The 14,895-nt window shown below is 51.7% G+C and overlaps 1 protein-coding gene across 3 annotated transcripts; it reads right to left on the reverse strand.

Annotated features, from left to right (window-relative positions):
* Positions 1 to 579: 579 nt before the first annotated feature.
* Positions 580 to 14,679, reverse strand: LOC140900851 (C-type lectin domain family 4 member G-like). Of its 3 annotated transcripts, XM_073318753.1 has the most exons (10): positions 14,451 to 14,539; positions 14,253 to 14,364; positions 12,170 to 12,295; positions 9,563 to 9,625; positions 6,547 to 6,609; positions 6,298 to 6,360; positions 5,169 to 5,258; positions 4,194 to 4,345; positions 2,513 to 2,619; positions 580 to 1,619 (listed from the first exon to the last, which is right to left on the reverse strand). In XM_073318753.1, the coding sequence occupies exons 3-10, from the start codon at positions 12,183 to 12,185 to the stop codon at positions 1,481 to 1,483; spliced, it is 693 nt and encodes a 230-aa protein (XP_073174854.1). In that variant the 5' UTR covers positions 12,186 to 12,295; positions 14,253 to 14,364; positions 14,451 to 14,539; the 3' UTR covers positions 580 to 1,480. The 3 variants fall into 3 exon arrangements, with proteins under 3 accessions (XP_073174854.1, XP_073174853.1, XP_073174855.1); XM_073318752.1 differs by lacking the exon at positions 14,253 to 14,364 and having other exon boundaries at positions 14,451 to 14,679; XM_073318754.1 differs by lacking the exons at positions 14,253 to 14,364; positions 14,451 to 14,539 and adding an exon at positions 13,321 to 13,401.
* Between the last annotated feature and the right edge of the window lie 216 nt (positions 14,680 to 14,895).

The raw sequence follows: 14,895 nt of genomic DNA on the forward strand, positions 1-14,895 counted from the left end.
GAGGCAGGGCCTTAACTCCCCAGGCCAGGGCTCCAGCTGCGGTAGTGGCGGCTGGGAGCCCGGGACCCTTTAAATCACACCTGAGCTACCAGCTGCAGAGGCGGCTGGGAGGCTCGGGAGCGATTTAAAGGGCCCAGGGCTCCAGCTACCGCAGCTGAGCCCTGGGCCTTTTAAATCACTGAGGAGCCCTGGGGGCTCCCGGCTGTCACCGCTACCCCAGGGCTCTGCGCTCTGGCAGAGCTTTAAAGGGCCTGGGGCTTCGCTGTGGTAGCAGCTGTCAGAGCCCCAAGCCCTTTAAATCCCCACCTGAGCCCAGCTGCCCGAGCCCTGGGGTAGCGGTGGCTGGGCTCCATTGGGGATTTAAAGGGCCCTGGGGCTCCAGCCACCACTACTGCCCCGGCCCTTTAAATGCCCGCCGGAGCCCCACCGCCGCTACCTCAGGGCTTCGGCAGCAGGGCTCCGGCGGGGATTTAAAGGGCTGGGGCAGTAGCAGTGACTGGAGCTCCGGGGCTCTTTAAATCCCCGCCAGAGCCCCCCCACCCCTACCCCAGGGCTCGGCAGCAGGGTTCAGGCGGGGATTTAAAGGGCTTGGGGCTCTAGCCACCGCTACCGCCCCGGCCCTTTAAATCCCCTCCGGAGTCCCGCCGCTGCTACCCCAGGGCTTCGGCAGCAGGGCTCAGGCGGGGATTTAAAGGGCCCCGGGGCAGTAGCGGCGGCTGGAGCTGTGTAAATTTTAGCCCTAGTTAGCAGGGGAGGAAAATTTGCATTAAACCAGGAAGTTGGTCACATCCTTTACTATAGAGAAATGACCAGATCTATACCATGTTGATGGGATTGACTGGCAGGTTCTAAAATTTGACTTCTTGTGCAGTAAGGATTCTGCCCCCTTTCCCCATAAATGCTGATAATGGATTAATATAGTTCAGGGGGCTAGCTGGGTTTTCCACCCAATAAATTGCCACATTGTGAAAGAGTCTGTTTTGTCTAATAGTTAGAGCAGGGGCTGGAATTCAGGGCACTTAGGATCTTTTCCCAGCTCTGGGAGTTGAATGGGGTCTAGGGATTAGAGTCAGGGGGGTTGAGAGTCAGGATTCCTGGGTTCTATCCCTGGCCTCTTGGCGGGGAGGATGGTTTAGTGGTTAGAGCAGTAGTGGTCAGGACTCCTGTTTCCAGCCATGTGAAATACTGTGGTGTAATAAGAGCAGGGGACTGGGAGTCAGGACTCCTGGGTACTAATCCAGTCTCTTCCACTGATTCACTGCTGTGACCTGGGTAAGTCCTTGTGCTTCAGTTTCGCCAGCTATAAGGTTGGACTGATAGTACCTTGCTCCCAAGAGTGGAAGGGGTGAGGTCTGTGAGGTTTAATGCACTGAAGTTTGTAAAGAGCTGGCAGACCTTGCATGGAAGGGGCAGAGGGCAACGGGGTGGCTCTGTGGTTATTAAGATGCACTGGCTGTGTTGTGTTCCTCCTGGCCACTGTTTAACAAGTCCACTTCTTTTCACAGATCCAGCCATCCCCATTCATCGTACACGCAGCGTCGTTCCACTTCCCATCTTTGAGCATCATCACACAGTCCTCACCACTGCCAAAATTGTTGGGCTCCCCTCGATCCCAGTTGCTGGGGATCAAAGAGAGTAGCAAACTCAGCTAGGCATTCGAGGGAAGCCCTGGTGAAATGCACTCCCTGAAATCCCACTTAAGCCCCCAGAGAGGGTGATCCGGCCTCACCCTCTGGAAAGTGGTTTGAGGCTGACTGTTACAGAGCACTGGATAAGAGCCAAGTGTAATGATATAGGGCCTGACTGACCTCTGTTACTCCAGTTTTAAACTGGTCTAGCTATTAACTTCAATGGAATTTACACTGGTGTAAACCTGGGGTAATACAGTGGTGGATCAGGGCCATACTGTTACAGTGAGAGTTACCCACAGTCTTACAAGTGCTTTTCCTGAGTAGCTGAGCACTGACCAGGCTTGGAGGACACCCTGCATGGTTAGTGCTGTGATCCACGTTCTCTTTGGTCAGTCCTCGCTTCCAGCCTGACTCTCTACGTGGAGTTAATTCTCAGGATAGAGTCACTTCCTGGGAACACTGGGCTATTTGGGCTGAGGTTTATGCAAGAGGGGACTGACCTGGGTGCTGTTGGTGATACCTCTGCCCCAGGTCTAGTGTAAATAAACAAGTTACACTAAGAAGGAGCCAGATTCCACCGATTTCTTCTCAAAGGGGAAACTGCCCCGTAAGACCCTGAAAACTGCTACTGCTCAGCTGAAGGTGACAATTTAAAGCTGAGCATCATCCACCACTTTGTTCTCTACCGCACTAGCTCTGGTTCCCTGTGGGGAAACCCTGGACAGTTTAAAGAGCAGAGCAGATGGAAGATGAATCAAGAAAGGGCAGCTCCACCCACTCAGCCAATGACTCAATGTGTTTGAAACGTACTGATTGGCCAGTTGTACCGGAGCCAACCCCCCACCCTGCCCTCATGTACCAGTGAGCGGGATTGGGCTGACCTGTATGACACAGAACTGTCGTCGACCCATATAAATGTCCCTTCATTGCTAACGTCGTGCAGGCCAATCCAGTACTGCTTGCCGTTAGTGTTCTTTGTCAAAAACTCCTGAAAAAAGAAAATGATTGATTGCAATAAAATATGGCCCAAATCTAAGGCACCACCCCAATCCCACCTCACACAGCCCGTACTCCTCTCTGTCTCTCTGTTGTTCTCCTTGTGCCGAGATGTGGCCCATTGGGTTAGGCAGCGACTGAGATCGAGGCCCCCTTGGGCCAGGTGCTTCACAGACACCTAGTGAAAGACGCTCCCTGCCCCAAAGAGCTTACAATCCAACAGACAAAACCAAGAGTGAGAGGGGAAACTAAGGCATGGTGATTTGTGCCAGGTCACACAGAAGGTCAGTGGCAGAGCAGCGAGTAGGACCCAGCTGTCCTGGCTCCCAGGCTTGTCCTGCACCACTAGACCAGGCTGGCTCCCCTCCCAAAGGACCTGCTGAGGGAGCTGCGGCTCTGGATGGATGTGGAAGCACCATGTGGACATGGAGGCTAGGCAGGAAACATCAGGGAGCTCCCAAGTGACCACGATCTCATGGATCCCAGTCGTCCACCAGACGCTGTGTCTCCAAACCCTTTCCCCATCACTCCTTACAATCAGGGGTCTCTCTCTGATTCCCGCAAAGGTTCCCTTCCCAGGGAGCTTCCCTGGAGCTGTCAGGCTGACTTGCCTGAGGGTCCCCAGCAGCCTGACTGGCGCTTGGGATGAATTGTGCAGTGACTCTTGGGAGTTGGGGGAGTGCCTGAAGTCTGTGTTCTGGGAAGTGGTTTGCTACTCGATCCTGTGCCAATAGATGGTGCTCAAGTATATGTAGCATGGTCCCTGGGTTTTGTAGGACCAAGACAATTTCTTGTGCACTGCAAATGGCTACCTAAGAGTGGCCATACTGGGTCAAGCCAATGGCCCATCTAGCCCAGTGTCCTGTCTTGCGACAGTGGCCAGGGCCAGGTGCTTCAGAGGGCATGAACAGAACAGGGCAATTATTGAGTAATCCATCCTGTGTTATCCACTCCCAGCTTCTAGCAGTCAGAGGCTTAGGGACACCCAGAGCATGGGGTTACGTCCCTGACCATCTTGGCTAATAGCCATTGATGGACCTGTCCTCCAGGAACTCATCTCATTCTTTTTTGACCCTAGTTATACTTTTGGCCTCCACAACATCCCCTGGCAGTGAGTTCCTCAGACTGACTGTGTGCTGTGTGAAGAAATACCTCCTTAGGTTTGGTTTAAACCTGCTGCCTATCAATTTCATCAGGTGACGCCTAATTCTTGTGTTCTGTGAAGGGTCAATAACACTTCTTTATTCACTGTCTCCGCACCCGTCCTGGTTTTATAGCCTCTGTCACAAAAGAGCCTTAGCCGTCTCTTTTCCAAGCTGAACAGTCCCACTCTTTTTAATTTCTCCTCATCTGGAAGCTGTTCCAGCCCCCTGATCATTTTTGTTGCCCTTCTTGTGCACATCTTTACACCAGTGCATAATGTGTTTCCTAGGCACTGAGCAGAGAAACGTCAGCTACTATCCTGTCCCCAGGCATCTCTCTCATGCCAAGAGCCTCCCAATTGCTGGGAGACCATCTCCACACCCTGTCCGAGCTGTGTGGCTTGACTCAGTGAGCCTGACTTACCTGCTTTTGTGGGTTATCAATAATAATCAGCTCGGCACCTTGGTCTTTGCAGGCCTGCTTGGCATAGGACCAGTGTTTACGCACTGTGGAGAAGTAGTAGCAGGTCCCTGAATTCAGCAGCCAGCCGGCTGGACAAATGCTGCAGGCAGAGTCTGCAATGCAAGACAGGCAGAGGTCACTCTCAGCGCTGGACTGCAACGGACAATAGTAGCATCTGCCCAGTACCCTTTAGCCAATGACCTCAACACGCCTAGCCAAGGTGGGGAAGCGTCACCCTTAATTTACAGAGGGTGGGAAACTGAGACAGACAGAGGTGCAGTAACTTGCTCAAGACCATTCCCAAGCTAGGAAGAGAACTCAGGAGACCTGATTTCCAGCCTCACCTGCTCTAACCACTAGCCCAGTGGTTTTCAACCTTTTTTCGTTTACGGCCCTTTAAAACATTTCTAATGGTGGTGCAGACCCCTTTGGAAATCTTAGACATAGTCTGCAGACCCCCAGGGGTCTGCGTACCACAGGTTGAAAGCCACTGCACTGGACAACATTGGCCTCAAGGAGCTGGGAATAGAAGCCAGGAGTCCCAGTGGCCAGCCCTCTGCTCTAACCACTAGACTTCATATACCTCTCAGAGATGGGAATAGAACCCAGGTGTCCTGCATTCCAGTCCCCTGCTCTAACTATTAGACAAAACTGACTCCTTGACAACCTAGGGGAAATCCCACTTAGCCCCCTGAACATTATCACTGCTTGTGTGGAAAACGAGCAGGAATCCTAACTGCACGAGGTGCCATGGCCCAGGCCCCCATTTGCTGGGTGCCGTACATTATTTATTACATGTATTATGGCAGTGCTTAGATGCCGCAGTCATAGATCAGGCCCCATTCTGTCAGGCATGGTACAAACACAGAACAGAAAGACGGTCCCTGCCGTGAAGAGCTGACAGTCTCAGCAAGTCGAGGCTGGCGTGTGTCTCACCGTTCCTTTTCTGGACAGCATCCAGAATCTTGTAGGCTTCAGCCCTGATGTTATCTCTGTCACTTTTCGCTTTGGCCAGACCCTCCGACACTGCAAACACAACACACTGTCACATGTAGGAATAGGGTTGTATCCCTTTAAACAGTCTGTGAGCCTCGAGTGGCGCTCACCATATTCTGTACTTCAGAAGCTGCCAGAGGTCAACTAGAGCAGCGAGTGTGTGCAGCTGGGCCTGGCACACCTGTGTGCAGGTCGTAAACACTGGGATTTGGGGCCTGGCTGTGACACTGAAGTGGGCCCCTATCCCAGCAGCAGGAGTCACAGAGCTTGTTACACGGTCAGTCTGATACAGTCATTAGGGACTGGCCGGAATCACCAGCTGAACCTGAACCTTTCACAAGGGTCAAAATCATTCATCTAAAACCAGGTCCCCGCCCCCAAACCTCAGCAGGAGCCCTGACCTTGCCTCATACCCAGGCACACTGCCCTGCCCCACAATTCCCTACCTCTGGCTCCCCAGTTTATTACACCTGGGTCATCTTCTGCCCAGCCCTTTAATCTACCTGCCTCCCCTCAGCCACTAATGAGTCACCATCCCCATCTCCCTCCCCTCGGCCCTCCCCTGCTTCCAAAACACATATCCCCTCTCCTAGCGGTCCCAAGTGAACCTAGGGAGAAAGAAACAGCCAGATCCCCCCTCTGTAGCAGCCCAGCCCATGGGAATCCTTAAAGGCCAGAGACTCCTGCAGTGACCGGGAATGCACCTGGGGTGAGAATCCCTGGAACTGAAGAGTGAACTGGCTTCCCCAGTTCACCCCAGCTAGTCACACACACTGAGCCTGGTACAAGAGGAGCCCTGAGTGCAGAGGCTCTGTGGGCACTGGCTGTGTCCCCGCCCCTCCGGTGGGTCACCCAGAGTAGGGCAGGACCCTGGTTTCCGGCCTCGGTGACTTGATCCCAAATGCTGCTTGCATGGGCTGGCCTGGTGGGGTAGGGTGGAATGGATCCCAAATCGCCATGGGAACCTGGTGCTGAGATTCTCCACCCCGCTCTCTTCTTTCTGCTGTTCTCCACCCCCTCCTCTGCTTGAGCCCTGCTCCCTGCCCCCCGCCCCGCCATGGGCACTCACCTTCCACTCTCAGCGTGGCCTGGTCCGACTGCAGCCTCTTCAGCTCCGTGGCCAGCTCCACCTCTGAGAGATAAACAGGGCTGATCACGTTCCTGGGAGGGGACCCAGGGCTCAGCGGGAACAAGGAGGTGGCCAGGGAATCGGGGCTGTTGGGGGGAGTTTGGGAGGAGGAGGAGTGACGTGACTGGGGTGCAGGAGGTTCGTAGAGGTATTGCTGGGCTGTGGGTCTGTGAGGGCTTCAGTACGTACCAGTGCTGTGCATGGCGGACTGGTTGAAATGAAGTGTCTCCAGTTGCTTCGCTGTCTTGGAGCCTGGAAGAGACAGAGGCCGGTGAGCTGGGAACTACCCCTCTCTTCATCTCGTGGGGCAGGGCCGTGTTCCCTAGCAGAGCAGGTCTGTCAGGTACTGGGGTCTCCCGGGGCTGGTTTCCTTCCTGGGAAGAGGCGGCGCGGGTGGATTTCCTTTCGTCCCCTGGCCATGACGGTCCATGACTCAGGCTCCGAGATGGAGAGCGACTTGCCCCAGGCCAGGTAGTGAAGCAAGATTAGAACTCGGGGCTCCCTGACTTGTGCTCATTCACTCAGACCCCACCTCCAGCTACCAGCCCTGCCTGGGGACAGCATTAGTGAGTTTAGTTAGGGCCCATCCAGACTAGGGAAATTTGTACTAGTGTCACCGTGGACTGGTGCAAATCCCTAGTGCAGACACATGGCACAAGGCTTGCCCAGGTTACCAGGATTAGACCCATTGATGTGAGTCCTACTTTGCATTATCCCAGTGTGTGTCTACATTAGTGGTTTGCATCAGCATTTACCTATCAGGACATGGTCTGTAGACAAGGGGCAGGTTCTCCATCACCTGGAATTATAAAAAGATTGTCTTTCTCTTCCTAAAAGTTCCACTCCAGCTCGACTACCAGATATGGGCTGGATATAGGAATCGCTGGGTGGGATTCTGTGGCCTCTGCTGTGCAGGAGGTCAGACTAGAGGCCCATAACAGTCCCTTCTGGCTATAACATCTATGAGCAACGATGGTGCAAACTTCCCTAATGCAGACAGGAACCTAGCTGGATCATGGAGCAGGTCCTCAAAGAATCAATCCTGAAGCACTTACATGAGAGGAAAGTGATCAGGAACAGTCAGCATGGATTCACCAAGGGAAGGTCATGCCTGACTAATCTAATCGCCTTCTATGATGAGATTACTGGTTCTGTGGATGAAGGGAAAGCAGTGGATGTATTGTTTCTTGACTTTAGCAAAGCTTTTGACACACTCTCCCACAGTATTCTTGTCAGCAAGTTAAAGAAGTATGGGCTGGATGAATGCACTATAAGGTGGGTAGAAAGTTGGCTAGATTGTCGGGCTCAACGGGTAGTGATCAATGGCTCCTTGTCTAGTTGGCAGCTGGTGTCAAGTGGAGTGCCCCAGGGGTCGGTCCTGGGGCCGGTTTTGTTCAATATCTTCATAAATGATCTGGAGGATGGTGTGGATTGCACTCTCAGCAAATTTGCGGATGATACTAAACTGGGAGGAGTGGTAGATACGCTGGAGGGGAGGGATAGGATACAGAAGGACCTAGACAAATTGGAGGATTGGGCCAAAAGAAATCTGATGAGGTTCAATAAGGATAAGTGCAGGGTCCTGCACTTAGGACGGAAGAACCCAATGCACAGCTACAGACTAGGGACCGAATGGCTAGGCAGCAGTTCTGCGGAAAAGGACCTAGGGGTGACAGTAGACGAGAAGCTGGATATGAGTCAGCAGTGTGCCCTTGTTGCTAAGAAGGCCAATGGCATTTTGGGATGTATAAGTAGGGACATAGCGAGCAGATCGAGGGACGTGATCGTCCCCCTCTACTCGACATTGGTGAGGCGTCATCTGGAGTACTGTGTCCAGTTTTGGGCCCCACACTACAAGAAGGATGTGGATAAATTGGAGAGAGTCCAGCGAAGGGCAACAAAAATTATTAGGGGTCTGGAACACATGACTTATGAGGAGAGGCTGAGGGAACTGGGATTGTTTAGTCTGCAGAAGAGAAGAATGAGGGGGGATTTGATAGCTGCTTTCAACTACCTGAGAGGTGGTTCCAGAGAGGATGGTTCTAGACTATTCTCAGTGGTAGAAGAGGACAGGACAAGGAGTAATGGTCTCAAGTTGCAGTGGGGGAGGTTTAGGTTGGATATTAGGAAAAACTTTTTCACTAGGAGGGTGGTGAAACACTGGAATGCGTTACCTAGGGAGGTGGTAGAATCTCCTTCCTTAGAAGTTTTTAAGGTCAGGCTTGACAAAGCCCTGGCTGGGATGATTTAATTGGGGATTGGTCCTGCTTTGAGCAGCAGGTTGGACTAGATGACCTCCTGAGGTCCCTTCCAACCCTGATATTCTATGATTCTATCATTCTATGATTCTAACTAATTAGATAGACCCTGAGCCAAACACCACTGAAGACAATGGGAGCCTTTCTATTGGTTCGGTGGGTTTCAGATCAAACCATTAGTTAGTTAATCGGAGCAGAACAGAAAAGAAGAGAGGTTTGGTATTTCTTGTTTCCCTGTGTCCCCCTCCCTGTCTGTCTGTCTCCACCTATCATCCCATGTCTTACACTTAGGTTGGAAGCTCTTTGGGGCAGGAACTGGCTTTGTGTACTATGTTTGTACAGCACCTCACACAATGGAGTCCTGGTTCATAACTGGGGCTCTTGGGTGCTGCCATAATACACCTAACAGGCGAGTCTGGGATCCATAGACAATCACAGTCCTTGTTATAGCCAATGAGTTCCAAGTATCCACTTTTAGACCCAACAGGAGGAGCAATCAACCTCATTTATGTAGTGAAACAGCTGCAGACAATGAAAGTGACCACCCAAGGCACCAGGCTGCATGGCAGGAAAGAGCCGTGTGCGTCGAGGGGCACCCTGGTTGTAGCCCCAGGTGCTCGGAGCAGCCTGTGTATGAGGGAGGCTGAAGAAGCTGTGAGCGGGACCCTGTCAGGAAGCAGAGATGGAGTTTCTTGGGCACAGAGCTGAAGGGGCAGACGGGGGATTTCCGAGACAGGGAACAGCCTGCAGCTGTTTGTTCCTGTTGTGTTCAAGGGAACAAGATGTTGTAACAAAACAAGATCACAGCGAGAACAGACCTGCTTGGGAGCAGCGATTGCTCCCCCTAACAGGAACAAACCCGACAGCACCTCCGATTTTGCTTCTGCCAAAGGGGCAACATCAATAATACAAATACACGGACACTCATAAGTAAACTGAATTGTTACCGTTGCCTCTCAGCATGGATTGACCAGTCTGCAACTGCTCCAGCTCCTTGGACATCTCCGAGTCTAGACAGAAGGACAGACCCCAGCTGTTGTTTATATGATTTGGGGGGTTGGGGGGGCTGAGTTTTCGATTTGGGTTCACAGCATAGAGCGACATGCTGCATTTCTACTTTCCAACTTCCCCCTGGGGAGATAATCTCTGAGGGTGATATCCCCAAAGGGATTTTGGCATTGCAATGCTGAGCACCACAGTGCCTAGAAAATCCCAGGAACACCCACAAAGCCAAGTTACATGCCCAGGTTCCGATACAATGACTGGGGAGAGCAATGCATCTGAGTGCAATCCCCAAAACCCAGCACGCTAGGCGGGGAGCTGTGTAAGTAGCTGTCATAAATCTAAAGGGAAGGGTAAACCCCTTTGAAATCCCTCCTGGCCAGGGGAAAGCTCCTCTCACCTGTAAAGGGTTAAGAAGCTAAAGGTAACCTCGCTGGCACCTGACCAAAATGACCAATGAGGAGACAAGATACTTTCAAAAGCTGGGAGGAGGGAGAGAAACAAAGGGTCTGTGTCTGTCTGTAGTCGTCTTGGCCAGGGACAGAACAGGAATGGAGTCTTAGAACTTTTAGTAAGTAATCTAGCTAGGTATGTGTTAGATTATGATTTCTTTAAATGGCTGAGAAAAGAATTGTGCTGAATAGAATAACTATTTCTGTCTGTGTATCTTTTTTGTAACTTAAGGTTTTGCCTAGAGGGGTTCTCTATGTTTTTGAATCTAATTACCCTGTAAGATATCTACCATCCTGATTTTACAGGGGGGATTTCTTTATTTCTATTTACTTCTATTTTTTATTAAAAGTCTTCTTGTAAAACACTGAATGCTTTTTCATTGTTCTCAGATCCAAGGGTTTGGGTCTGTGGTCACCTATGCAAATTGGTGAGGCTTTTTATCCAACATTTCCCAGGAAAGGGGGGGTGCAAGTGTTGGGAGGATTGTTCATTGTTCTTAAGATCCAAGGGTCTGGGTCTGTAGTCACCTAGGCAAATTGGTGAGGCTTTTTACCAAACCTTGTCCAGGAAGTGGGGTGCAAGGTTTTGGGAAGTATTTTGGGGGGAAGGACGCGTCCAAACAGCTCTTCCCCAGTAACCAGTATTAGTTTGGTGGTGGTAGCGGCCAGTCCAAGGATAACGGATGTAATATTTTGTACCTTGGGGAAGTTTTGACCTAAGCTGGTAAAGAGAAGCTTAGGAGGTTTTTCATGCAGGTCCCCACATCTGTACCCTAGAGTTCAGAGTTGGGGAGGAACCGTGACAGTAGCCAATGGGAGATACTGATGAGCCATCCCCGCCCTTTTCTCAGAGCTAGGCATGCTAGTCCAGGCTGCAGGAATGGGAAGTATCTAGCTTCACTAGTGATCCACAGACAGGAAGTCCTCTCCTGGCTTAGGCACCTAAGTAGTGTCTTTTGGGAATGAGTTAGGTGCCTACCTCGTTCTACACAAAATGCAGGGGAGGAGGTGCTGCTGCCCACTTTATAATTTATAGCCCAATGGTCAGAACACTCACTTGGGATGTGGGCGACCCAGGTTCAAATCCCTCCTCCCTGGCAGAGGAGCAGAAAGGATTTGTATAGGGGCTTAGGTGGGAGACAAGCATCCAGATGCCTCGAGGGAGGCAGGAGTGCGCATGCCTAGAGGTGTCGAGTGAGTTTAGGTGCCTACAGTGCTCAGTGGGAGTTTTGTGGATTGCAGTAGGAGCCTTAGGTGCCTCACTGGCTTCAAGGATTTCACCCAGAGTCCCCTCTGAATGACCTCTGCCCTGGCGCAGTCTGGCCAACTCCAATCACAAGATTGGCTTAAAAATCAAGAGATTTGTGAAAAATAATAGACTTTTCTTTTCTTTGGCTCCTGGTTTCTGAGCCATTACATCACTTTCCCAAGCTTTTCTCTGCAACTAGAATCTGTCTCAGTATTTTTAAATGAAAGCTCAGATTCTCACCCAATCACAAGACTCCTGGAGCTGGGGCTTCAATTCAAACACCACCTAGAGTTCACAACGCTGAGGCTGCTCTGTGTAATGACACCCACCAAGGCTCCTCAGCAGGATGTGAATCCCTGCCACAGCAAAGACCTTTTGAGCTACAGGAGCTACTCTCTTAACTGGCAGGAGTAGTTAGGCTGTTATCCTGCGTGGAGCAGCTGCTAGAGGGCATCCCAACATATATTGTACTTACTTGTACCTGTGAATACATTCAAGAATCAAACACCAGCGTGTTCCTGCTCACAGTGTGGGCTCTGGGAAGGTGCCCCATTGCTGTGAATTGGAGGGCAGGCGGCCTGACTTAATGAGCCTTGTCTTACAATTAGCAGCACTATGGCACAATGAAATACATTGTGGGGGCCTATATCCCTTCTCCTGCAGTGTCTTGACACTGGCCATTGCCAGACACAAGGGGACCTGGCTGGGAGGGACTCTTGGCCTGAAATCCTGGCCTTGCTGAAGCCAATGAGAGTTTGGCCATTGACTTGATGGAGTCGGGATTTCACCCCTGGTCTTTTCCACTGGTCCATTCCTGTGTGATAGTCCTAAACGCACTCCGGGATACTTACACTTTCCAATCACCATGGCGAGGAGGATGACCCATAATACAAACGACACGGCGTTCACAGCGTAAAGGGGTAATACAGACCTTTCCTCCCCATTCAGGCCGCTACCGCACTGCAGCAAGGAATTCCCTGGAAGGCAGGAGCAGAGACAGCGGGGGTTAGAGCATTGGTCCCTGCCCTCTGGCGAACCAGTGCTGCGGGAGCAGGTGTGCTCGAAGCCTCGCGGGGAAGGCACTAGGGGAATTCAGAATTCACTATTATTGTAATTCATAAATAGAGATGGACGTGCCACTGGGGTCAGGAATCTCTGTGCAGCACAGAGCATGCAGGGGAATTCACACCCTCTATCTATCTATCCCTATAGAATCATAGAATATTAGGGTTGAAAGAGACATCAGGAGGTCATCTAGTCCAACCCCCTGCTCAAAGCAGGACCAATCCCCAACTAAATCATCCCAGCCAGGGCTTTGTCAAGCTGGGCCTTAAAAACTTCTAAGGATGGAGATTCCACCAAATCCCTAGGTAACCCATTCCAGTGCTTCACCACACTCCGAGTGAAAGAGTTTTTCCTAATATCCAACCTAGACCTCCCCCACTGCAACTTGAGACCATTGCTCCTTATATCCACCCTATCTATCTATCATTTGCCCACCTGGATTTCCATTGAGCCTAAGCCCCAGAAGTAAGAGAACCCCATTTCCTGGGAGTCCTCTCTGTTTTCCGAAGGATCCTTTGGGGGAGCCAGGCCATGAGATCCATGTGAGATGCTGGGATGATTCCCTGGGGTGTCACCTCCCACCCTTTCCTCTCTCTGCTTTGACTGCCTTCCACTATCAGGATACAGCTCCGCGGCTGCAACCCCTGCCTACATCTCCCCCTCACCCCCTGTTCAGTCCGTGCTCCCCTCCTGATGGTTGCTTGTACCACCTCCCTATGGCCAGCCCTGGCCTCCCCCCCAGTGCCCTATGCTCCCCCATACACTGTCCTCTAAGATTCCTCCCCATCTTGCTGCAGACTCATGTGCCATGAAGCCTGCCAGGCAGAGAGGCTGCCCCCCGCTCTGTGCTGCTTTGTCCCAGCCACTGTAGCCTCCTCCAGGCAGGGACAAGCCCTTGGTTCAGAGCGTTGCTCCATGCACAGTACCATGTACTCACCAGCCAACCCCCCCTTCCTCCACTGCCCCAGCCCACTGTGCTGCTGTCAGCAGCGGGGCTGGGGAGGGGAAGGAAGCAGCTGTGTCTCCAACGCCTACATCTCAAATCAGCGCCCCCTCCCACACACACACGCACGTATCCCCCTTCACTTCCCAGGAATGAAAGTAAAAAAAGAGGAAGAAAAGAAGCACAAATCTGCTGTAAGCGCAGAATTGCACGAGGCATGTTCCTATTGCACAACGCAGGGACATCCCGCCTGATCAGCAGAACTCTGGCTCTGAAATGCCTCTCGTAACACATCCACCCCTGGGCTGGGACAGGGATCAGGGCCAAGGCTCCTGATGGTATAACCTGCAATTGTGTACGACAGGCTCCGGCGCCCAGCAACTTGTACATTGTGGACACTAGTCCTGAGTGCAATATGGATGCAAAATGGATCTATTTATCCATTTATCCATTCAATCCCATAAATGCTAGCCATCCCTATACAACCCCATCCAGCCATCCCCATACTCCTCCATCCGTCCATCCATCCATCCATCCCCATACACCCTCCTCCATCCATCCCCATACACCCCCCTCCATCCATCTCCATATACCCCCCACCTATCTATCCATCCCCATACACACACATCCATCCATATCTATCTCACAATCTCCATACACACCAGTTCATCCACATCTATCTATCTATCTATCTATCTATCTATCTATCTATCTATCTATCTATCATCATACAGCACCCCTCCATCCCCATACACTCTCTCTCTCTCTTGCTCCCCCGCTTTTAAACCCCTCATTGCCAGAGTATGCAAGCACCAAACATAAACATCTGATGAAATGCTGCTGAGACAAGCCTGGAATTCTCAGCCTGGCTCTGCCCAGCACCTCCTGCTGTGATGTATGAAATGCCACCCTCCCAGAGTACAGACCTGCCTTCGAGTCTGACTTCGCTGCTGAGCACTATGCCGCTCCATAAGTAGGGCCCAATCCTGCAAACCTCGCTGACGCCGCCCTCCTCTTGGCTTCACTGGGGTGTGGAGTCTGCAGGATCAGGGCGTGTTATCAAGGAGTGAGCTGATTAGCAGGAAATGATTGCGCACTCTCCCACTAATGCAGCCTGGGGTTACCTGCTCTCCCAAAAGCCATTTCTGTCTCCTGTTCCTTGAGCGTCCCTTGGTCGGACTCTTCGCACTTTTGGTAAATGCTGCCTGAAGGCATCACTCTGAGCCTCTTCCTACCCCAATGGCTCAAACGGCTTTTATACCAGCTGAGGTTCTGAGCATCTTTCCTGGAAAAGGAAACACATGTACCCAGCCACTCTTCCTCTCTTCAGAACACAGAGATCTGTGACCCTGTCACTTCTCCTCTAGCAGCTGGGAGCCTTCATCCAATCAGGATTCCTGGTGCAGCTGACAAACAATAGCCACCCACCCAGTGACCCAAGGAGCGCAGACAATCTTTAAGTGGGAGGATCTTTTCGGAGCTGGGCATGTCCTTACCCTGGGCCCGGCAAGAGGGGTTCTCGCGTGTGCAGTCTGTGAACATTGCTGTTCAGGGAAACAGAATGGTGAA

Source organism: Lepidochelys kempii, chromosome 20 (genome assembly GCF_965140265.1).
Source record: "Lepidochelys kempii isolate rLepKem1 chromosome 20, rLepKem1.hap2, whole genome shotgun sequence".
Classification (NCBI taxonomy): Eukaryota; Metazoa; Chordata; order Testudines; family Cheloniidae; genus Lepidochelys; species Lepidochelys kempii.

Excerpts from the sequence above, each read along its gene's own strand:
- LOC140900851 (XM_073318752.1), bottom strand. The coding sequence starts at position 14,541 with ATGCCTTCAGGCAGCATTTACCAAAAGTGCGAAGAGTCCGACCAAGGG. Across the intron at positions 12,296-14,450 it reads AATGGCTTTTGGGAGAGCAG|GGAATTCCTTGCTGCAGTGC; the intron begins GTAACCCCAGGC and ends CCTGCCTTCCAG. Across the intron at positions 4,346-5,168 it reads TGCTGTCCAGAAAAGGAACG|ACTCTGCCTGCAGCATTTGT; the intron begins GTGAGACACACG and ends CTTGCATTGCAG.